Source organism: Gossypium arboreum, chromosome 4, assembly GCF_025698485.1.
Source record: "Gossypium arboreum isolate Shixiya-1 chromosome 4, ASM2569848v2, whole genome shotgun sequence".
NCBI lineage: Eukaryota > Viridiplantae > Streptophyta > Magnoliopsida > Malvales > Malvaceae > Gossypium > Gossypium arboreum.
The window spans coordinates 12,813,477-12,836,502 of NC_069073.1; the positions used below are offsets into that span (position 1 = coordinate 12,813,477).

General features: G+C 35.8%; 2 protein-coding genes across 3 annotated transcripts; one reads left to right on the plus strand and one right to left on the minus strand.

Annotated features, from left to right (window-relative positions):
- Positions 1–12,532: 12,532 nt before the first annotated feature.
- On the plus strand, positions 12,533–16,532 carry LOC108457718 (E3 ubiquitin-protein ligase RGLG2). Of its 2 annotated transcripts, none has more exons than XM_017756803.2 (12): positions 12,533–12,955; positions 13,560–13,944; positions 14,112–14,196; positions 14,275–14,415; positions 14,498–14,611; positions 14,694–14,791; positions 15,076–15,155; positions 15,235–15,340; positions 15,457–15,584; positions 15,668–15,905; positions 16,096–16,152; positions 16,261–16,532. In XM_017756803.2, the coding sequence occupies exons 2-12, from the start codon at positions 13,633–13,635 to the stop codon at positions 16,342–16,344; spliced, it is 1,443 nt and encodes a 480-aa protein (XP_017612292.1). In that variant the 5' UTR covers positions 12,533–12,955; positions 13,560–13,632; the 3' UTR covers positions 16,345–16,532. The 2 variants fall into 2 exon arrangements, with proteins under 2 accessions (XP_017612292.1, XP_017612294.1); XM_017756805.2 differs by lacking the exon at positions 12,533–12,955 and adding an exon at positions 12,980–13,384.
- Positions 16,533–17,538: 1,006 nt separating this feature from the next.
- Positions 17,539–20,079, minus strand: LOC108458100 (proteasome subunit beta type-7-A). Its single transcript, XM_017757352.2, has 8 exons — positions 19,742–20,079; positions 19,003–19,144; positions 18,746–18,842; positions 18,588–18,657; positions 18,383–18,487; positions 18,076–18,174; positions 17,896–17,983; positions 17,539–17,804 (listed from the first exon to the last, which is right to left on the minus strand). The coding sequence occupies exons 1-8, from the start codon at positions 19,883–19,885 to the stop codon at positions 17,728–17,730; spliced, it is 822 nt and encodes a 273-aa protein (XP_017612841.1). The 5' UTR covers positions 19,886–20,079; the 3' UTR covers positions 17,539–17,727.
- Between the last annotated feature and the right edge of the window lie 2,947 nt (positions 20,080–23,026).

Here is a 23,026-nt window from a genome sequence, read left to right on the forward strand (position 1 = left end):
TCATCACGAAATTTTCACACAATCATGCAATCATATCATAAACCCCAAAATATTTATAAAACAATTATTTCTATCTCGGATTTGTGGTCACGAAACCACTATTCCGATTAGGCCCTAATTCGGGTTGTCACATCTTGTCTCCATAAATCTGACATTTATGGCATTTTTTGGTGTAGTTGATACAATCGCCTTCCAAAGTAGACCAATAATATCCAAACTTCATGATTTGTCTAGCCATCATGAAACCATTAGCGTGCGTCCCACAAACACCATCGTGAACTTCTTCTAAGATTAACTTAGCTTCTACGGCATCAACACATCTCAACAGTACTTGGTCCTTTCTTCTTTTGTACAATATGTCCCCATCCAAAACTTAATCGCAGGCTAATCTCCTTAAAGTTCGCTTATCATTTTTAGTTGTCTGTTCTGGGTATTAACGATCTCTCACATATCGCAATATATCCTGATACCAAGGGTTATCATCCTTTTCTTCTTCCTCAATGTTACAACAGTGAGCTGGAGCCTTGAAGATACTCATCTGAATGGGTCTCATCTCCTCCTCTTTATTCACTTTAATCATTGAAGCCAAGGTTGCTAGAGCATCTGCCATCTGATTTTCGTCTCGTGGGATATAATTGAAAGTGATGTCATCGAACTCCTCAAGTAACCCCAAAACTACCTTTCGATAATTGATCAATTTAGGATCCCTTGTCTCCCATTCACCTTTAAACTGGTAAATTACCAACGCGGAGTCTCTATAAACTTCCAAGGTTCTTATTCTTCGCTCTATAGCCGCTCGGAGTCCCATGATGCACATTTCATACTCGGCCATATTATTTGCTCAATTAAAATCCAACTTGCACGTGAATGGATAATAATCACCATTTGGGGATACCAAGACTGGCCCAATTCCATTTCCCACTGCATTGGATGCCCCATTAAAGCTCAACTTCCAAGGATAATCCTCTGTAGCTGCTACACACATCAACTCCTCATTTAGAAAATCAAAATTCAACAGCTCATAGTCTTCTAGAGCTCTACTAGCCAGAAATTCAGCTATCGCACTTCCTTTTATAGCCTTCTGGCTCGCATAAACTATGTCAAACTCTAAAAGCAGAATTTGCCACCTTGCCATTCTTCCATTCAAAGTTGTTGACTCCATCATATACTTCAGAGGATCAAGTTTTGAAATAAGCCAAGTAGTATGATACAACATGTATTGCCTCAACCTTCGAGTCGTCCAGATTAAAGCACAGCACAATTTCTCAATTGGCAAATATCTCATTTCACACTCTGTGAATTTCTTGCTGAGGTAGTATATCGCCCTCTCTTTTCTTCCTGACTCATCATATTGGCCAAGCACACATCCCATAGAATTACTAAACACTAATAAGTACATAATTAATGGTCTACCTGGATTAGGTGGAGATAACACAGGAGCATTTAACAAGTATTGCTTAACCTTATCGAAAGTACTCTAGCATTCCTCATCCCAAGTACCTTGGTTGTGTTTTCTAAGGAGGTAAAATATAGGGTCACATTTCTCAGTTAATTGTGAAATAAACTGAGTAATATAATTTAACCTTCTAAGAAAACCCCAAACTTCTTTCTGAGTACGCGGTGAAGGCAAATCTTGTATTGCTTTCCCCAACCTGGCTTAGAAAGTGCATTTTACCAGATTAAGTTTTAACTGAAACTTCCTTAATCTCAAGAATAGTTTCTTTAAAACCTCAATATGTTCCTCCTCTGTTCGAGATTTGGCAATCATATCATCAACATACACCTCAATTTCCTTGTGCATCATATCGTGAAATAAGGTTACCATAGCCCTTTGATATGTTGCCCCTGCATTATTTAGCCCAAAGGGCATTACCTTGTAACAGAAAGTCCCCCACAATGTTATGAAGGTGGTTTTTTCCATGTCTTCAAGATGCATCTTTATCTGATTGTACCCTGAAAAACCATCCATGAAGGAGAACAATGAATATCCCGCTGTGTTGTCTACCAAAGTGTCTATGTGAGGTAGAGGGAACTTATCTTTTGGGCTAGCTTTGTTCAGATCCCTGTAATCAACACACATTTGTACCTTTCCATCCTTCTTAGGAACTGGTACAATGTTAGCTACCCATTCAGAATACTTCACCTCTTGTAAGAATCCTGCATCGAACTGTTTCTTGACCTCATCCTTTATTTTTAATACGATATCTGGTCTCATTCTTCGCAACTTCTGTTGAACTGGCTTACAATCCTGTCTTATTGGAAGACGATGCACCACAATATCAATATTTAACCCTGACATATATTGATAGGACCATGCGAAGATATCCTTGAACTCACGTAACAACTCAATCAGTCCTTGCCTTATACCATCAGCAATATGCGTGCCAATTTTCACCTATTTCCCTTTCTCTAGGACTACATTCTATACTGCCTCTTTCTCATGTGGCACGATTTGTTTCTCCTCCTGTTTCACCATCCTCAAAAGACCTAGAGACACATCACGATCCTAGACATCTTCAAAATCCTGTGATTCCTCTGAACACATGTCTTGCTCATGAGAGAAATCAGGATTTGTAATATCAATGCTCATGTCATTGATATCTAGGGATCTGTGAAGTATAAAGAATATACAAAGAATGAATGAATTTAAGAATGATTATTTATGTGCTATGAATGAAAGAATAAGAATTGCCAAAATTTAACGGAATATTGGTTGATAAAAATGAAACAATACTCGTTCAAACTGATAAAAATTATGCTTTATTAAAAATAATAGATGATTGTAAGCCCATTTCACAAATGAAATCCTATTACTCCTAGGCTCTAGAGTAACAAGAATGTTTCAAGAATTACTCTGAAAAATTCCTAAAGACTGCAGGAAGTTCCTCCACAGTCCAATTGTTCAGAGAGCTTCCCGGTTCGTAAGGGCGAATGCCCTCAAGGTTTCCTTGCTTCGATCATTTGTCGTGTATTGCTCTCTTTCTCCTTATTAATTTTAACTAATTAGGGTCTTTCTATAAACTTGAATGCATATGATACAATGAGATGCTATAAAATGTAAATGCATGAATGCAAAAAGATGTCGATTCTGATTCAATTTCATTTTAGAAAACGTTATTTAAGGAACAAAAATCTTTTCAAAAAGCGGATTACAAATACGCTTTACCAGTAGGCCTAGAGTCTTAACCCTATCTAATAACAATGTTAACTCTCGTCCTCATCGATGATGACTCATACATTATACTCGGCGTTCTAGCTTGTCTCGCCAAATCTCGCAAATGTTCAAGAACCTCTCGAATCGAACTAAGGCTTCCCCATGAGATAATCCCTATTTCCAACTTGATCCTCGAAGATGGTGAAGTTCTCCTTCCATTGTTCTTCTCTTGCCTCGAGTCGCTTAATCCGTAGCTCACATACCAGTAATCTTGCTTCCAACCTTCCGATATCGTGTTTCATTTCCTCGATCTTATTCAAGCTTGCCTTTAACTCGATTGCAAGGTTACGACTTGGTGATGATGAAGAGATCGTCCAAGTTCACCACCTTAGTTTTTAATCCTTGATTTTCCTTCAGAGGGCACGATTACGCTGATCGCATCTCTTGGAACTTCTTCTCCCAATACTCGGCTTTGGCTCTTTCTTCCTGAATCTCTTGCTGCCACTACTCTGGAGATCTCCCTAATCCGACCCTTTTCAACGTTACCTGGGCCTTTTTGTAGTGAGTCTTTAAATCATCTCGATCTTCCTCGATCTTTCTCTTTTCCTTTTTCACCTTCTCGACTTCCATCTTTTGAACATCGACGTCGAGACTTAAGCACATTTTTTTGTCTTCGAGCTTCTCAATCCTCTTTTCAATCTCCGAATTTTTTCTCTCGAACTCTTGCTTCATAACCTCCAACTCTGATGGAATCACTCGTAAGCTCTCCTCTAATGATCGAGCCACTCACAAAATTGGCCTAGGGACATTATCGTTGACTCTCCTACTAAACCACCCTTTATACTCAAGGATTAACGTCGAGCCTTCGGTCAAGATCTTCATACAGAAAGGCTTCTTCCAAGCCTCAGAAATCTCTCGCATCTTCTTCTTATAGTGATCTCATTTATAAGAAAAATCACTTTGAGCTAGATCCTGTGTAACTAGTATGAACTGTCTCGCTCTATATTGCTTTAGAACAAGCAATGGTGCATATCCAACAACTCCCCAAATTTCTGGCAAAGGGACCCAATCAAAACTGCCACACCGGTAAAGGACTTCACTAGGAACCAACAAGGAGCCTTCCACATAAATCTTCCTCTCGAAGATTCTGAAGAATGTCTATCCACCTCTCCTCTAAAATGTCATCTCTCTTCGGCATGTCTACTGCTTCTTTTAAGGGAGAATAACCCTTAAAGAATACTCGGTAAGGAACCTTATCAAGCTTTCAAAAATGACTGTGGAACCAAACCAATAGCAACTATGCACATCCAATGAATCTACCTTCACCGGCTCTCCGACATGCACTCAAAGATCTAAATGTCTCAGCTAGGATTGCTGGTACCGGTGTATTCTGCTTACCAACGCGATTGAACAAATCCACAACTGCCTCATCTATGTGCCCCAACGCCTTTGGGAAAATCACCATGCTGTAAATACTCAAAGCCAGGACGTCAACCCTTTTCTTTACGTCTGGATGTGTCGATATCAAATCCCTCAAAACAGCCCATGAAACGCACTTACTATCACCCTTTTGCTGTATACGAACTACAGCCCATTGCTCACTCATCCCAGTAATCATCACCAACTTCTTTGCAAAAGTTGGAAGACTAGCAGGCCTAACATAAGCCTTGTGACCCTGAATCCTCGAGCAACGCAGTAAAGTCGTATACTCCTCCAAAGTAGGTGTAAGATCAACATTACCAAATGTAAAGCAACTATAAGCAGGGTTCCAGAATTGTACCATAGCTCGAAACAAATGCTTATCTACTTTGACGTCTAGCAAATAAGGAAAGTCTCCATAATTCTGATAGAAAAGCTACTTAGCCTCGTCATCCCATTGAGCCCAAATGTTTCTCAGCTCCTGAAACTTATTCTGCATCGAATTAATATGGGTGAAGTCCTATTACCCTGACGTATATCCCTCAGTGACACTATCTCCTTTCTTTAACTGGGTTTTCTCTGACCAGGTACAGACAGAAGCATTGTCCTCCACTCTATCAAGGTATTCATTCCTTATTACAAAACTTTCTAATCTAGAAATCGAGCCGTGAATTGACACCGTTAAATGCCAAATGACATGCAATGACAGCAAAATAAAAATAGGTCAGTATCATAAAAAAAATGATAAACAAGTACTTACAAGGGTAGCTTACTAAAGGCTATCACTATCTTTCCTAAACTCTTTAAAGTTCACTATATGAGTTTTAGCTCTAAAGCAAGGGTACCTGAACCAGCAGATTCCTTGGTCTTCACCCATTATAGGCTCATATTGACCAAGTTCAGTTCAGGGGGACACATTTCTCTATGGCCATACGGAGATGAAAATCTCACGAAGACATAGGTACAGTATCCCGGAAGCAATCCACTAGCTCATACGAAGGTGAAAACCTTACGAAAGCGTAGCTTCTCACTCCCACTTAAGGGTGTGACCACAACGGTCATGCAAATGCAATGTACAGCAATAAGGTAACAAACATATGCAGCAAACACATGTAAAAAGGATCCAATTTTAAATTTAAAAACTTCCGACATTAAGATAGAAAATACTCAATTTCTTGGCTTGACTCTCTTAAGTCCCCAGTGGAGTCGCCAAGCTGTAAAAACCATTTTTTAAAGGGATGTTTGAAAAATGGGGATTAACTTTTGAAAAACAAAAACAAGACTTGCCACCAACATTTTTAGGTGTGATTGGATCACCTTATAAAACATTTTGGTCTATGAAAATTAAGAAAACAAGTTCAGGAGTCGGTTACATATGAGGAAGGATTAACACCCTCGCAACGCCCAAAATTGGTACCAAATTGAATAGTTTTCTGTCTTAATGTCAAAAATTGAAATAATTTAAAAATAAGATCCCTTTTTTAAAACCGGAATTATTTAAGTTGAAAAATCGAGATTCCTTAGCTCCGAAAGAATACAAACATCACATCCAGCATGATAGGACATGATATTCTTAAACTCTCATAACTGAAATCATCTTGTGATTTACAAAATCTATTTAGAAGGATACTTTAGACATTTAGACAAACGGGAAATCGCAACCCAGCATGTTAGGGCACTATTTCCTGAATTCCTAAATATGAAAAATATTGCCTCATTTTAGAAAAACTTTTGGATAAAATATGACAATTAAATGAAATATATTTTTAAAATAATGATTTGAGTAAAATTTAAAAATAATTGACTAAGAGTAATACTAAAAAATTATTAAAAATGAAATAGTTTGATATGATACTAAAATTATTAAAAATTAAAATATATAAAAAAATCAGGAAACATGGATTAAATCAAAATAAAAAGGGTTGAAAAATGAAGATGAACAAAGAATAAAATAAGAACAAACCGTAGAAAATAAGAACGTAAGAGGGAGAGAAATTTGAGTGAAAGCTCTCAAAAATTTTTATTGTTTCCCAAAACTCCAGTGTGTTTACAATGAAGGGAGAGGCCTCTATTTATAGTTGAACCTCCTCAAATCCAATGGTACAGATCAATTACATCAACGGTTAAGATTAAAAGGTATCTACAAATTAAATCTCTAATATTACAAAATCATATCTTCTAAGATTTCATATCATATCTAAGATTGCAGTCATATCTAAGATTGCATATCATTGAAGATTATATTTCCATATGAGTCAAGCTTGTAGATGGACCTTAGATCTTTTCAAGTAATGGGTCATTCTGATCGGGCCAAATTATATTTGTAATTTTGGACTCTTCGTTTTTTTTGGGGTTTATTATTTTTGTTTTTGGACTTATTTCTGGGCCCGGGCAAAATTGAGTGTCTACAGATAATTTTTCAGTCTTTTTTTTTTCACTCATTTTTTATCAGCATAATATTTTTCCTAATTCTTTTTCAATTATTGTTGGACTATAGACTATATATAGTTTAGATAGCCCGTGAAAATTTTCGATATATTTGATTGTGATCTTGATATAGACAGGGCGCTCATTAATCTCAAAATCTGAATATAATAATCTTTATTATTTGAAGCGATTCTTTCGGACAGTTATCAAAAGAGGGCAATTGCTTTGAATTTGATCAATTGAGATATTTGGAAACAATAACAATATCAATAAAACAATAATATATATTTCATTCGAATTCAAAGTGGATTCTTATTTTCTATATTCTATATTCTTTTTAGAATCAATTAGATTCAAGGGTTAAGCACTGAATAAAAAAAAAAAAGGAGAATAGATTCATGGGCCCTTACTTTATAATATAATGGAAAGCATGCTTGATAGAAATATTAGATCACATAAAGTCAACGAATGAGGTGAGTTCATTAACAACTCAGATGAAAAAATGGCAAAAAAGAAAGCATTCACTCCCCTCCTATATGTTGCATCTATAGCATTTTTTTGCCTTGGTGGATCTCTCTCTCATTTAATAAAAGTTTGAAATCTTGAATTACTAATTGGTGGGATACTAGGCAATCTAAAATTTTTTTGAATGATATTCAAGAAAAGAGTATTCTAGAAAAATTCATAAAAGAGAGACCAGCCTCATCGTGGTGATTAGAGGACATCTCTGATCGTTCACCTCTAATGTGACACGTTCCCTCCCAGTTATATGATCAACGGGATCAGTCGGCTAGAGAGCGGGGCTATTCTTCTTCCGGGGGGCAAAGTCGTCCCCTCTACTGATCGAACCCTCAGTTCGAAGGTCTTTGCCAACCAATTTTAATTTAGAAAATGCACGCTTTCGTTTCGACAAAGTTTTAGTAGAGTAAGTTCTTAGGTACTGGCTCAATCTGTTACAAGAGCACAGGCATCGCTGCCATATATATGCAAAATTCCTATCGCATTTTCATCACAAAAGTTAAGTGTGAAATACAATTTGTCTAGACATGGCTTAAACTTTATGTCGATCCCTGCTTTGGTCCCTGGTTTGATGGTTGCAAGTGTGGTCCATTTTCCCATGTAGTTTGTCAGTAAAACCAACGATTCTCTTCTCAAAGTAATAGAAAGATCATTTTCTAGTTAGACTTCTATCAATACAATGAAAGAACCATCCCTTCCATATTTCTTTGTCCTGTCAGATAGAAAGAAAATTAAACCCTAGCCCTTTTTTACCACTTTAGGGAATAGGGGTGAATGGGGGGGTTCACATACAACTGAGGCAAAGTGGTTAGGGCCGTAGGGCCTACACACTAACTTCATCTTGGAATACTAACCGAATTTTGCAATTAGAAGCATAGACACAACCAATCTGCAATGTATATCCCCCGAGAATCGGGGAGTATGTCCTCGTTCCTTACAGACCTGAAGGTCGCATGTGAGTCAGACACTCAATGTGTAACACCCCATATCCATACCCTTCGTCGGAACAGAATACGAAGCATTACCTAACTTTAAACTCATGCTTGCAAACATTGCTGAGTCACCAAAACTTTGCTCAATTTGAACTTTTTATTATGGGCCTACAAGCCCCAAATCGACCTTTGAAAACTATTCGAGAATTGCCCGAGCCCTTAAACTACCTACAGAAAATTTGACATTGAAGCAGGGCACACGCCCATGTAGAGGGTAACACGCCCGTATGGTCATTTCAACATGGTCGTGTTGATGGCCCGTGTGGTTCACATGGTCTAAGTAATACAGGGACACGCCCGTGTCCTCTACTCGTGTAGAATTAATTCTAAATGCACACCTATAGGGGTTTTCACACGGCCTGGCACACGCCCGTGTCCCTGGCCTGTGTGCTTCACACAGCCATGACACGCCCGTGGTTTAGCTCGTGTGCAAAAACATGGACATTTTGTTTCTGACGTCAGCATCCCTAAAATCCACACGGCCAAGGAATATGCTCGTGTGCTAGGCCGTGTCCATCACACGGCTGAGACATACGGCCGTGTCTCTGCCCATGTGTTTACTATCATGCATACTGACTTGAAATCTTTACGTGCAGGGGACACACGACCGAACTACACGCCAATAGGGCAGATCGTGTGTAACACACGGCCTAGACACACGCCCGTGTGTCTACTTACGTAGACAATATAAAGTTATTTACCTAGCCTCTTTGCCACTTACACAACCTACACATTAGCAACCAAAACCAATACAAGTACCAAAACCAATACAAGTCTATCTCATGCAACCAAATCAGCCACAATAAACAACATTCCATGTGTGCATTTTACTCATTTATAAAGATAACATCCTTGCATATAAATCAAAATGGGTATTAGCCATAATTCGAGGTTTAATACAAAATGAAGGGTTCCTAACCCAAGCCAACACATTTGGCCAGTTTTCAATGACACAAAAATAGCAAAGTCTAAGCCCTATACATGTCATATTCAGAAATATAAATCAAACTATACCGAAGGCTTCAATTGATAGTGTGATCGATATCTCTGACTTCCGTTGATCCTTGAGCTAGATAGGTGGCACTGTAAGAAAATGGAAAAAGGAGAGGGAGTAAGCATAAAGCTTAGTAAGTTGCACATAAATAAATATACAACATATCTTTACCAACCATCAAAAAGTATCATAATACACAAGTGGCATAAGCAAAACTTACTCATCAATATTCATTACACCTCATATAACATATATTGAGCTCACATTTCATACATACCATATAGGTACCTGTACCACTCACAACACGGTTATACTTTTCTAGTTAACTTTAAATAATACTTTCACCGTGGAACCATATGGAATATCATTGAATACTCATTTAGCCTTAAATATGGGGTCAGACATCGACGCCATGTCCCAGACATGGTCTTACACTGACACATCTCGTAGCCGATGCATGTCCCAGACATGTCTTATACTAGCACTCATCTCAATGCCGATGCCATGTCCTAGACATGGTCTTACATTGACTTACACAAGTGACCCAAATGTCATGGCATGAATATCTGATTTATTTCCTGAGGTTCATTCGGGAATTCTATTATCTTTATTCTCATCATATTATCTCATTTCCAAAATCAAGCAATTCATGCTATAATAATTCAAATACAATTCAACACATACATAAGCAATGTAGTTGTATTATTTACATACAACTTACCTCGGATTACAAAATGTGGCAACTAGTCAATTTAATCGATTTGCTTGGCTTTCCCCCGATCTAGGTTCGGATTCGATATTTCTTGATCTATAATAAAAAAAATTCACAAATTTAATCACTTTATCGATCTAGGAAAAATAGCCATTTTGCCCCTAGACTTTTACAAAATAATTATTTTACCTTTAGGTTCTAAAATCGATTTTTTATCGAATTTCTTCACATCTTAAGCTTAGAAAAACCCTTTTTACTCTTATAGAAACTTCAAATTCCCACTATTTCACATACTTAACATCTATTTTACAACTTATGCAATATAGTCCTTTTAGGTGTTTTCATGTTAACATTTTTCACAAAAATTATTCATAATACAACCAAGATTTATTTTCTTCCATAAAAACTCAGCAAACATTACAAACCCTATCATGGAAAAACCCTACACTCTTAATCATTTCGTAAAATAGTACCCTTATTTGAAAGCTCATGCTTCAAGGGTCTCAAAAGTACAAAAAATTCAACAAAGGGTTGGAAAATCACTTACTTGTGAAGGCTTAAAGTTTGCTGAAATTTTTAAGCTTTCAAACCCTTAACAATGGCTAAAAAATCGGTGGAAATGAAGAGAGAATGAAAGAAAAAGATGGTAGCTAGGATTAGGTGTTATTTTATCACATAATATGACATTACTTACCTCACATTTTGACTATTCACTCTTCCTTGTCTCATGGCCGGCCAAGCTCTTTTAAAAGGGTCTAATTGCCCTTTAAAGACCCCAAAAATTTATTCTCTAGCTATTTGACACCTTTAGCTATCAAATTAAGACTTTTTGCACTTTAGTTCTTTTACATAATTGAACACACGAATGTCAAAATTAACTCTCCAAATTTTTCATGCACTCTTAAAAACATGCTATAACATCTAAATAATTATAAAATAATTTACTCAACTCCGAATTTGTGGTCCCGAGACCATTATTTCGACTAGGCCCTAAATCGGGTTGTTACACGATACCAGCTTCAAGTAAAGTAATAAAGTCTGGAACAGATAACACCCCACTATTATGAGTTTCCCCATTTTCATTTTAGCCCGCAGGGAACACAGGAAATCAATCATTCCCTTTCTATTCTAATAAGAAAGAAAGTTCTCTAACGCAATGTTAAAGTTGGAGTGACAACATAGCGTTTGAGTTCCTTTGCTAGAGTCACACTCGAGAGCCTCACATTCTGCTTTCTATACGTGACATCTCTTCCTTGCACTTATATACGTGACCACCCCGGAGCAAATAAACCTTATTTCGACGGTAACTTACTTAAAACGAAACAAACTAATCTCCTATCTTTAACACGGGGGACTCCTATAAGATATAAGCTTTAACACAGGGAACTCCCGCATCTAAGACTCCTACCGTCTCTAGTTACCCGGTCATTCTCCTCTTACACCCTTTTTTACTTGGGAACTTGTATATCTATTAAAGTCAAAGTAAGGTTTTGCCGCTATACAAAACGTAGTTTTTTGACGTAGTAGCAGCGAAAGGAACTTCATTTTGTCACCGGGGAATTTACATTGAACTAAGGTAGTGTAAATTAGTTGGTGACAAATTCGAGCCTTGAGAGGGGAATTGAACCTTATGGTAGAGTAATACCGATACGGATTCCCTCAATTAGGGCTACTTTATTAGAAAGTTATATGGTCCCACCAGAACAAACCCGAAGTAGGGGATGCGAATGGAGGATTCCTATCATTGAAGTGAAACTGGATTGTACAATTTATCCTTCCCTTTGATATGCAATATCAGTATGTAAAGTTCATTTCTCTCGTAGGCCTATTCAAAAGCTTTTGAAACTTCTGGTTTGAGGGACTTCACCGGTAGCGGGCAATGATAAGCAGTTGCAAGCAATCAAAAAAAGCTTTTCCCTTCCTTATATTACATATAATCCATCTCGCGCCCTTCCCCTGCCTACAACTATGCTATCCCTATCACTGATAAGGTATATTTTTTTTTATTTGATCAGATATGGAGATTTCTGCCATTGTTTACAATCCTAGTTGGTTCTGGTTGGAAAATTTAATCAAACAAAGGTCTTTTAGGCCCTCCTGTCCCATTCTATTTCCTAAGATTCGTCGATTTATCTGTTATGGTTCGAAGTCTCGTACTCTTATTCGTATTTTTCATATAGATTTGGTGTTTAGTCTCGGATGCGAATCTAAAAAAAAAATCATAAATATTAATTTGGAAGAAATGAATAAATTCGGGTACCAATTTTATATTTAACCCATTAATTTTTAATAGTTTTATAATTTTGTATGAATCAAGTTGAAGTTGAAGAATAATTCAACTAAAGAAAAAAAAAAGAAGTTTTGTGTATTTTTATTTATTTGAGGAAAAAATGGAAAATTAGAAACAAGGGGAGTAAGAACAGAAACTCGAACAGGATTGAAATGCGTTTAGAGTTGAGTTTAGCTGGAATCGGTGGTTCACGTGTGCACATAAACAACACCGATAACTTCCAAAATTTGCGACTTCCATCCATGTGAACCCCATTTCGGCAGTTTAATATTTTAAAAAGGAAAGAAAAAAAAGCTTTTTTAATATATATAAAAAAAAAAAACATGGAAAAGATTATCTTCTTTTCAATCAATGGCGTATTATCAATGTTTTATCTCTAATTTCAAAAGTAATAAAGATGCCCAGATCCTCCATTGATGCTCTGCAAATTTCCCTACTTCAAGAAAAGGTATCGGACTTTCTCTTTTGACCCAGTTCCAAAAACTGTTCATGCTTCAGATCTTGAAAATCAGCTTTTTTTTAGAGAATTAAGCAATTAACAATTGACAAGCTTAATGGGTCTCTTTCAGAATTCACGGTTTTTTTTTTTGGTTGACTACAGCCGCCGTATTACTTTTCTTGTCGTCTTAAGTAATTTGTTTATGGTGGCTGTGGATAAGTTCCAAGTGCTAATAGATGACGCGTTAGTTTATTTGTTTTAGTCGTTTTTGGTAGCATACTTTGCCGCCAGGGCTCTTCTTAAGCTGTTTTAAGGTCGGTGAAGTGGAAGCTTACGTTTCTGAATTGGTCTCTTTAATTCGGCTAAGGAAAAGTTGACGTTTCCTGGAAAAATCTAATTTGGTTGCATCCTTATATATATGCTAGACTGCTTGCTTTGGTGGGTTTTCGATTTCGGTTCGTTTTGATTGGTTTAACTAGATTTCTTGTGCTACATTGATATAGTGAAAAAGGAAAAAGGGTTTTGGAAAAGATTTAAATTGTTTGGTGATTTCATTCCTTAATTGCTGCTATTATTGTTGTTTGCGATTATATCTGGGTGGTTCTTTTTCCAGGTATTCTAGTATTTGGCCTGTAGTTGATTTTAATTGATTTTTCGGAGGAAGGAAGCAGCATTCTGTTTGGTTAATGGGGGGTAGTAGTTCCAAGGAGGGAAGTTGGAGGCAGGGTTCTTCCTATCATTCAAATCCACCTTCATGGGATTCTCATCAGGGGTATCCTCAGACATCATATGGTCAAGAAAACCATAGTTTTCCGCCTCAATATAGCTATGCAGAGCCTCAGTATTATCCGTATTCACAACCAGAGCCACAGCAGCATTATCCACCCCTGCAACCAGAGCCACAGTATCATCCATCTCCACAAGACCGTGTCGGCGACAAAAAGAAGCTACAAAGGAAGTATTCGAAAATTGCAGACAATTACAACTCCTTAGATCAGGTTAATATCTTCATTGGTCGCTTTTATTAGAAGCTTTTATGTATTTATGCTTTCTCCTTTTCTACAGCCATTAAATGATTGTTGCTTAATATTATTCAATAGTTTATTTTCTATTGTTGTTGGTGAAGGAAATTTTAAGGTCAACTAAATCATTTTGTTGATTGCAGGTAACGGAAGCGCTTGCTATTGCTGGTCTTGAATCTTCTAATCTCATTGTTGGTATCGATTTCACAAAGAGCAACGAGTGGACAGGTTAAGATCGACTTCTTATTGCTAGCAACGTATGTCTTTAGCTGTAGTAGAACTTGCTCAATCTGGCTTGTTTTGTAGGTAAAAGATCTTTCAACAGAAGAAGTTTGCACCACATTGGAGATGGTTCAAATCCCTATGAACAAGCCATATCGATTATTGGGAAGACGTTAGCTGCCTTTGACGAGGACAACTTAATTCCTTGTTTCGGATTTGGTGATGGTATGTATTTAATTTGTTTTCCTTATCAGGATGCCTGTTTATTTAAATGGAGATGCTAAGAATTACTTATATTTGTTGACAGCATCAACACATGATCAAGATGTCTTCAGTTTCTACCCAGACGAAAGATTTTGTAATGGATTTGAGGAAGTCTTGAGCCGCTATAGAGAACTTGTGCCTTATCTACGACTTGCAGGTTTCCATCTGTTTTTCATCTGTTATTTTGCATTAACATTTGAAGCTTATCCAATCAAATAATTATTTCAATTTCTTGGCAGGCCCTACATCATTTGCTCCAATCATTGAAATGGCTATGACCATTGTTGAGCAGAGTGGTGGACAGTATCACGTGTTAGTGATAATCGCTGATGGGCAGGTATTTTGCTCCGTGTGAAGGTTTATACTTTATTTAAATTTAAGAAAACTCAATGCAGTACTTAGGTGATTAGCTTGAAAGCAAAAATTAGCAGAAAGGGCTCTTGGTCCAGATTGGCATGGAAAAAATTAATAAAAAAAATGCTGGCATGATGGTTTACTGTACCACTTACTATTTTCTTTCATTGCATTATTACTTTTTTTATTAACCGTTTGATGGTTGTTTAGTAGATTTTGCTGTAGTTCCATATCGGTTTAATATCACTAAGGCTGATGATTTTTCAGGTAACTCGAAGTGTTGATACTCAGCGTGGCCAGCTAAGTCCACAAGAGCAGAAGACTGTTGATGCCATAGTGAAAGCAAGGTAAAGATGGTGTAAACTTTTTCGCCTTTTTTTTCCTGAATACAACCATTTTCTTTCTTATATGTTTCTTCTATTGCAGCAAGCTTCCTTTGTCGATTATATTGGTTGGTGTTGGAGACGGACCTTGGGACATGATGAAGGAGTTTGATGATAACATACCTGCTCGTGCGTTTGATAATTTTCAGGTAAAATCTGAGTGCATACAAGATTTTTTATGGTAGATATGTTCTTTTGGTCATACGGTACTGTTAACATGCTTCAGTTATTAATGTTTTTCTCGTTTTGTTTCTCTCTCTCTTAGTTTGTGAATTTCACAGATATTATGTCAAAGAATATAGCCCCTTCACGGAAGGAGACGGAATTTGCTCTAGCAGCTTTAATGGAGATTCCTTCACAGTACAAAGCAACCATTGAGCTTAATATTCTGGGGTAATAATTCATTCTCTGCTGGTCTTTTGAAAGGGTTTATATTACCGGTTTCGATGGTGATTTTCAATCTATTTGTTGTGCAGTGGTCGAGAGGGAAATATTCCTGAGAGAGTTCCATTACCTCCTCCTAGATACGGTGCATCATCTTTCAACAGCTTGAAAACTTCCCATTCTACCAGTTTTAAATATGGTTCAGCATCTTTCAGCAGCGCAAAACCTTCTCATCCTACCAGTTTCAAACCAAGCGTCCCTCCATATCCCGAAGATACTACTCCTGTCAGCTCAGCTTCGCCAGCTCCAAGTTCTACTTACGATAGCCAGGTATGAGAATGTAGTTGTTTAGTGAGTCCATATATCTTCTACTAATGAGAAGCTTCTCTCGCATTCCACTTTCGAGACCGAAAAGACCAAAGTCTTTAAGATTACGAACTCTTGGAGACTTGTTCCTCACTTTACATATTTGGTTATTTATCATGAAGGCTAACATTTCCTTTGCTGTTGTTTTGAACAGCTTTGTCCTATTTGCCTTAGTAACTCAAGAGACATGGCATTTGGTTGTGGACATCAGGTAAATGTCTGAAATGATTAATTTATTTATTTATTGGCAGTCCAGTCCTCGGTTATAGATTATGGCTGATGAAGTGCTGACATAATTTAACCTTTTGATCTTTCTCAGACATGTGAAGAATGTGCGAAAGACCTCGAAACTTGCCCGATTTGTCGAAGTCCAATACAGACCAAAATAAAGCTCTACTTTTGATTCTTTTATTTTTCTTGAAAAAAAAAAGTATACATTTCCCATGATTCTTTTGTTGATTTGTTATTATAGCGATAGGTTTGAGGAAGTCAATATGTGGTGCCTATGACCAAAAGATGAGATGAAAAAAAATCTTCCTTTTGGATTTCTGATATTTCATTTATGAATTATGATCAATGCTTCTTCCCATACGTTTTAGTCCAGAAATCATTTTTAGAAAATTGTTGTGATTGAAACGAATATGAAGTTTAATTACATAATTTTATTTATATTTGACTTAAATAATAATTTTTAATGCTTAAATACAATTTAAATTGTATAAATTAATATGTACACACCATCTATACATCAAGCAATTAGGCCATGGCCGATGGCCGATAGTGTTGTACATTTGGGTTTGGTTTTACTTCATCACTTTTTTTTGCTTATTATAATCTTATGTTTGACTTTCATCTCATTGTAAAATTAATAGATGAAAAGTAATGAAGTCAATACTAATTATTTGCATATATACGTAAAGAATTTAAGATAAAATTGATTTCTAATAATAGGTCAGACCGTACTAATAAAAATCTATTTTATTCCATTTACTCCAACGGAAGAATTCAACAATTATTTAGCTAAAATCACAAAACTATTCATCCACTCTTGAATAGAAATAAAAAACCCTAATCTTTGATAATTTTGTCATCATCTAATTTATTAATTTTATCAACATCTAATTTATTAAAAATAATGGTAAACTGGCCCTAGAAACACTGCATTAAACCAATAATGCCAATTATTGTTACTATATAAAAGTAAGTAAAACTGTAAAATTCGTAATCGAGCCTCAAGTTTTAGCCAAAAAGAAGTTAACAGCAATGAATAATAAAATCTTTATTTAAATTATGGAAGAGGCAAACTCACAATGATATTTGTATAACAACTCCACAGGATTTAGATTTTAGAAAAAAATAAAATAAAAGAAGATCAAACCCATCAACGGAGCTTCTGATGAAAGAGATCTATAACCCAAGAAAAAGCAAACTAAATGAAGTAACACGAAATTATGAAAAATATGTTACCAATTGTATAATCTTCCCCTCAGATTCTTCAGAGGGAAACCCGTGAAAGATGATAACAATGTCAGCATGCCAACCAACAAGTGAACAAGGACTAATGAAACTAAAGAAGCAGATAACAAAGACTTTGGGGTGCTCTGAAATTCACTACTAACATTTCCATTTGAATCATTTAACTAAAATGTCAAAAACACCTCAAAAGATTCATAAGCCAACAAAATCTTAGGTGAAAACAAACAATTTCAGAAAACTACTGATAAACACTTCTTTGACAGAGCATAAGTGAGGTTATAAAGATGATGTAGTAACATAAATAAGTGTGTCACTCTTCCATCACATCTCCTCCTTCGATGATCTCAACTTTCTCCTTCAATGGCGTGATTTTTGTCAAGAGGACCTCTGTAATCATAGAAATTAAAAACTTAGCAAAGTAACCACTGAAATTATATAGTGAAAATGGATTGACATTGTAAAGTTTATTGTTATTAACCTGTCTTCTTTGGAAACGAATAGCCCTTGGAACTGGTGTAAGTGCGAGGGTTAGGTTGAAGATGGTTTCTCAAGTATTCTTTGCCGCCCTGAGGTATGATTCAAGAAAATGAGAAACTCACACCAAAATGAACATAAGATGTGCTTTCCTAAAAAAACGTGGCTGGTAACTAACACATACCTTGGTAATTACACAAATATCGACATTGCTTCCACTTCCTAGGTCATTGAAGATACCAGAGCATATAGCCTCAGTTACAAGTTTTATTCCTTCATCTCTCTGATAAGAGAAGAATCGGTTGCCCAGATTCAACGGATCAAAATAAAACGCTGTTAAGCTAATTTATTTTACTTTATACCACGAATGCAAGAAAAATTACTTTTGATAAAAGATTTTACAACCAAACAAACTCATAGTTGCAAAACATGTGAAGGTGACTATCTCTTCAATCTTCAAGACACCAAAAGAATGGAACAGATGAACTTACGGTAAGGCCTTCTCTGTAATTTGATTCAAAAACTGCCATTGCTGCCAGAGAACCAGAACCCATAGTAGCAAATGGCAACGTGTCAGTAGATCCATGGGGGTATATCTGCAGATTTTTAACAATTGTAGTGATAAGAAACCAAACTAATAAAGAAGAAAAAATGCTACTGTCATTTTGAAGCGCCAAACAGTTGAAGAGAACTTACAGTATGTAAATGGGGTCCGGTGACATCAACACCACCAAGTACCAGAGCAGCCGAAACATAGCCTTGATAGCTGGACAAATTATTAAGCAGTTACTCTCTATAGGCTTTGTATTATGAGTATGTTGTCAGTCAAAGAATATCAAAGGCAAAAACTTTACTTGAAAAGGTGTCTCTTGAGAAGGGTCAATGCTGTAACAACCCTAGACTCTCTACCAGTATGATAGCGATGTAATTGGAGCTGTGAGCTGACCATGTCTGGAGGCACATATAAGACCATAACAATGGGTCAGCTACAGTAACATGAGAATTCTAATATAATAGTTTAACACTTGAGCTGTTCAAGCATGAAATTCAAAGAAACTACTGATGTTGGCAGAACCATATCAAAGCATCAAACACCAATTTCAGAAAGTACCAGTCACTGCCTCTGTGTCAGCAGCGGTTCCAGCTCCACAGCAATAAATGTTTGGTGCCATGTAATGAATTTTCTCACAATTCTTATCACAAACTATAGGCCCTTCAGTTGCTCTCGTGTCTGCTCCAAGAATAACACCATCCTACATAAAATTTCAAATAAGAACAATGGCATTGCCAAACTAGCGTCAGAATAGCCTACATATACAAGACAAATACAGAGATAAGCTGCAAACATTTACGACAAAATGGTGCCATCTCTAGGTACTTTTCAAGTTCTGCCAAGCGTATTAATCAACAACAGTCATCTCAGTTTCTGTCCTATAACCCACAATTCCATTTGGTTAATCATTTATTTGCAGTGACAAATATCTCGACCTTAAAGCTGAGATACAAATCGTGAAAGCAGTCACTTGAGCAAAATCTTAAAGACTACTACTTTAACCAACTTTTTCCAACTTCAGCCTTTACATAACACTCTTGGAAGAATCAACAACTGGGTAATGACTAATGACATTCTAAAATTTAGCTTCTTTATTTCTATAACATAGATTCATTAGTATAATCTTCCTTTCTACTCTTAAATCTAAAAACCAACAATAAAATCGAAAACAAAGAGTTTAAACTGCCCAGTATCAACCAATCAAAAACCCAAATTGAATAAATAAATAATACACTAAATACAAGTAAAACGAGCAAAAAGATTAAAGCCTAGAATTCAATTTTCCCCAAAATAGTACCTGGAAAATCAAGCCAACAATTGTGGTACCAGTTTTCCGAAACGAAGGCGGATTAACGCCTTTCTTTGCAAGCATCTCGTTTCTTTTACAAAGATCGAAGCTAAAACCGCCCTTCGGAGGCGTTTTGATCACCGATTTCGACATTTCTTTTGTTTATTTATTTTTCCTCAAATCGATTGATTATTTGACCTAAAAACAAAATTTGAATAAAATTTAAAAGCAAGGAAAGATCGGGTAGGGATTTGGCAGAATACAAGGAAACCTATAAAGGGAAGGAAAGAGTTTTCTTCTTTTTTTTGCTAATAAGGTACCGTTTTATTACTTATTTTCATATTATGCTTTAACTTCAAAGGTTATTTATCCAAAGCGGCTTTGGATTTGTTTTTCATTTCTTTTGCATACCTTTCATTTGTTTCTAAATTTGAAAAAAAAAAAAAGAAGTTGATTGAATTTTTTTCTTTTAAAAATGAAGTCACAACCTGAAAATTGAACCAGGTAATTCAAGTATTTCAACATGTATATTTTAGTATCTCTTTACCAATATATATATATAGGTTTACATTATTTTTAAATAAATATAAATAAATTTATTTTAAATCTTTTGATTAAGAGGATTGAGTTGGACTAAAGAAAAGAAAATTATTTAAGGAATGAGACCCTGATGGAATTGATATAAAGAATGATGAAAAGGTGGTGAAAAACAATGTCAACCATGTAAATTGTTTTTGCAAGGAAGTGAAACATGATGAAAGCTTTAGTTTTTTTGGAGTTGGAAAAAGTAGGGAATATGGTAGTTTGGTTCAAATTTGCCCCTTGTCCTTATGCCATTGATAACATCGCCAATAAAATTATTCAAATGATGATTTTTACATTCTTTAAAGGATGATTTAAGTTTAGAAAGGTTATCTATAGGTTGATTTTCATTATGATTCTACTTAGTTGCTTGTTCAATTGCAACTTCTTTTACAACTATCTCCATTGGAACTTCATTAGGATACTCAACCACTAAAGAACTTTCAAGCTTATCTTTTAACCATTACATTGATGGAATCCATCACAGATTTAGTGTATTTATTGTACACTTTGTAAACCTTGTTATTTGTGGACTAACTAATGGATATGCCTTCATCGTTGTGTACTTCAAACTTCCTTTTTTTAGCTTATGTCTTAAAGTAAATAGCACACACTTCCAAACACATAGAAGTATCCCTCAACATTTGATAAGGTGTCATCATTATTTAGGTCTTAGTAAAGCTCTATTGATCACATGACACCCTGTATTCATAATTTTTTCTCAAAACTTTTGTGAAATCCCTTTGGCATTTAACATGATTAAAGCCATATTTTAGATGGTCTTATTCTTCCTTTCAACAACACCATATCACTGTGGAGTTTTGGGAGAAAAATCATGTTGAATGCTTGCATTATCACAAAATTTTGATAATTCTTCTTTATTGAATTCCTTTCCATGGTTGCTCATTATCTTGACAATTTTCCCAATGAGCTAGCCTTTTTCATTAATTAGCTTCTTACACAACTTCTTGTAGGCACCAAATGTGTTAGATTTTTCATGCAAGAATTTAACATAATGTGTTAGATTTTTCATGCAAGAATTTAACATATGTAGACCTAGAATAATTATCTACATATACAAGAACATATCTTTTACCTCTCAACCTTTTATTCTACATCAACCTATCAAGTCCATGTGCCAAACCTTTAAAGATCAGCTTTTTGAATCAATTGTAATTAAGGATGCAACTTATGTTGTTGCTTCCCCTTTAAGCACTCAACACACATTTTGGGAATTGCTCCTTTTAACTTTGAAATTCCTTTAACAGCATTATATTTTACCAATCTTTGCAATCTTTTGAAGTGCACATGACCAAGTCTCTCATGCCATAGCTTAAGACCTAAAGAGCTATCTTGATTGCAAACAAGTGGTTCTACTAACCTGTAGCAATTTTCAAATATCTTGGCTCCTTCCATGATAAATTCATTTAACTTGTTAGTCACATTGTAGCTCTTTTAGTAAAATTCACCAACATGCCTTGGTCATAAGGTTGGCTTATACTGATCGGGTTAGCATTTAAGCGCTCAACAAGGAACATATTTTAAAGTTTGTCATTCCATCCAGATTGGTCACACATTTTCCAAGTATTTTACCTTTTTTTCTATTATAGAAGGTCAGCCTTCCTTCATGGTTTTCTTAGAATTCTTTTAGGTAGTCTTTACTCTTAGTCATATGCATGAAATTCATTGTCAAAATAACATATATGTTCGGTGAAAGCCTTCAAGGATTATTGATTAACTAGAAAGAACTTTTGATCCTCTCTTTTTTAAGACAAGTTTCTGCTTCTGTTTTGTGTTAGTTGTAGCTTAAGTTACAACTGGTGATGCAACTAACTTCTTTCTTCTAAGATCCTTCAGAAGTTTGTAACATATGGGCTTGATATTTCTTGAGACATTACAACAATGACACACTACTCTTCCCTTATACTTTTAGTTTTTAACAATGTAAGTAGCTTCAACCTTCTGAGAGCTTCCAGGTTCATCAACAATTTCCTTTGCTTTCACAAAGGCTACTGGGGTCACATTTTCATCACTTGTGCCCACATATCCTAAAAATCCATGGCTATGACTATGTATTTTCTTGCAACAATAAGGATTTCATCCAACTTCTCACTCTTAGAACTTGCCCTTTTTAAAATAGACTAGGTTGGAATCAACTTCTTCACAACTTCATTGAGTTTGGCTCATTTTTTAGTCAATAAGTAGTCTTTCTCCTCAAGCTTTTTCATGAACCTATAATTATCCTATTTATACATAGATTTCTCATCAATAAGCCGTACATTGATCTTACAAACCCAATCCTATTTTTCAAGCATAGACTTGTAGGTTTCCATGAAATCCTTTGTTGATTCAACATCACTATCATTGTTATAAGAATAAGTTGAAATTCTAGTTGTCACTTGCGAAGTGAAGACAACATAATACAAAGGTGCTTATTATATACATCCTTTTTACTAGCTTACTCATTATCACTCCATGTCACACATGGATGTTTCTTATTTAGTGTATCAACACACTCAGCTTGTATATGGTCACATCTCTTTCATTTGTGACATTGTATGCCTTTTTTTTTTTACAATGGGTTTCTTTTCATTGGCAACATCTTTCTCTTTTCCTTTGTTGAAGCGTCGACCTCCTTCAAATACTTTGCTTTTTCCAAAGAACTTCTTAAATGCCTTATTGAAGTTCTTAACTAAAAGGGTCAATTGCTTT

Excerpts from the sequence above, each read along its gene's own strand:
- LOC108457718 (XM_017756803.2), top strand. The coding sequence starts at position 13,633 with ATGGGGGGTAGTAGTTCCAAGGAGGGAAGTTGGAGGCAGGGTTCTTCC. Across the intron at positions 14,612-14,693 it reads GCCTTATCTACGACTTGCAG|GCCCTACATCATTTGCTCCA; the intron begins GTTTCCATCTGT and ends ATTTCTTGGCAG. Across the intron at positions 15,341-15,456 it reads GTGCGTTTGATAATTTTCAG|TTTGTGAATTTCACAGATAT; the intron begins GTAAAATCTGAG and ends TCTCTCTCTTAG.
- LOC108458100 (XM_017757352.2), bottom strand. The coding sequence starts at position 19,885 with ATGTCGAAATCGGTGATCAAAACGCCTCCGAAGGGCGGTTTTAGCTTC. Across the intron at positions 18,843-19,002 it reads TGACACAGAGGCAGTGACTG|ACATGGTCAGCTCACAGCTC; the intron begins GTACTTTCTGAA and ends ATGTGCCTCCAG. Across the intron at positions 18,658-18,745 it reads CTCAAGAGACACCTTTTCAA|CTATCAAGGCTATGTTTCGG; the intron begins GTAAAGTTTTTG and ends TAATTTGTCCAG.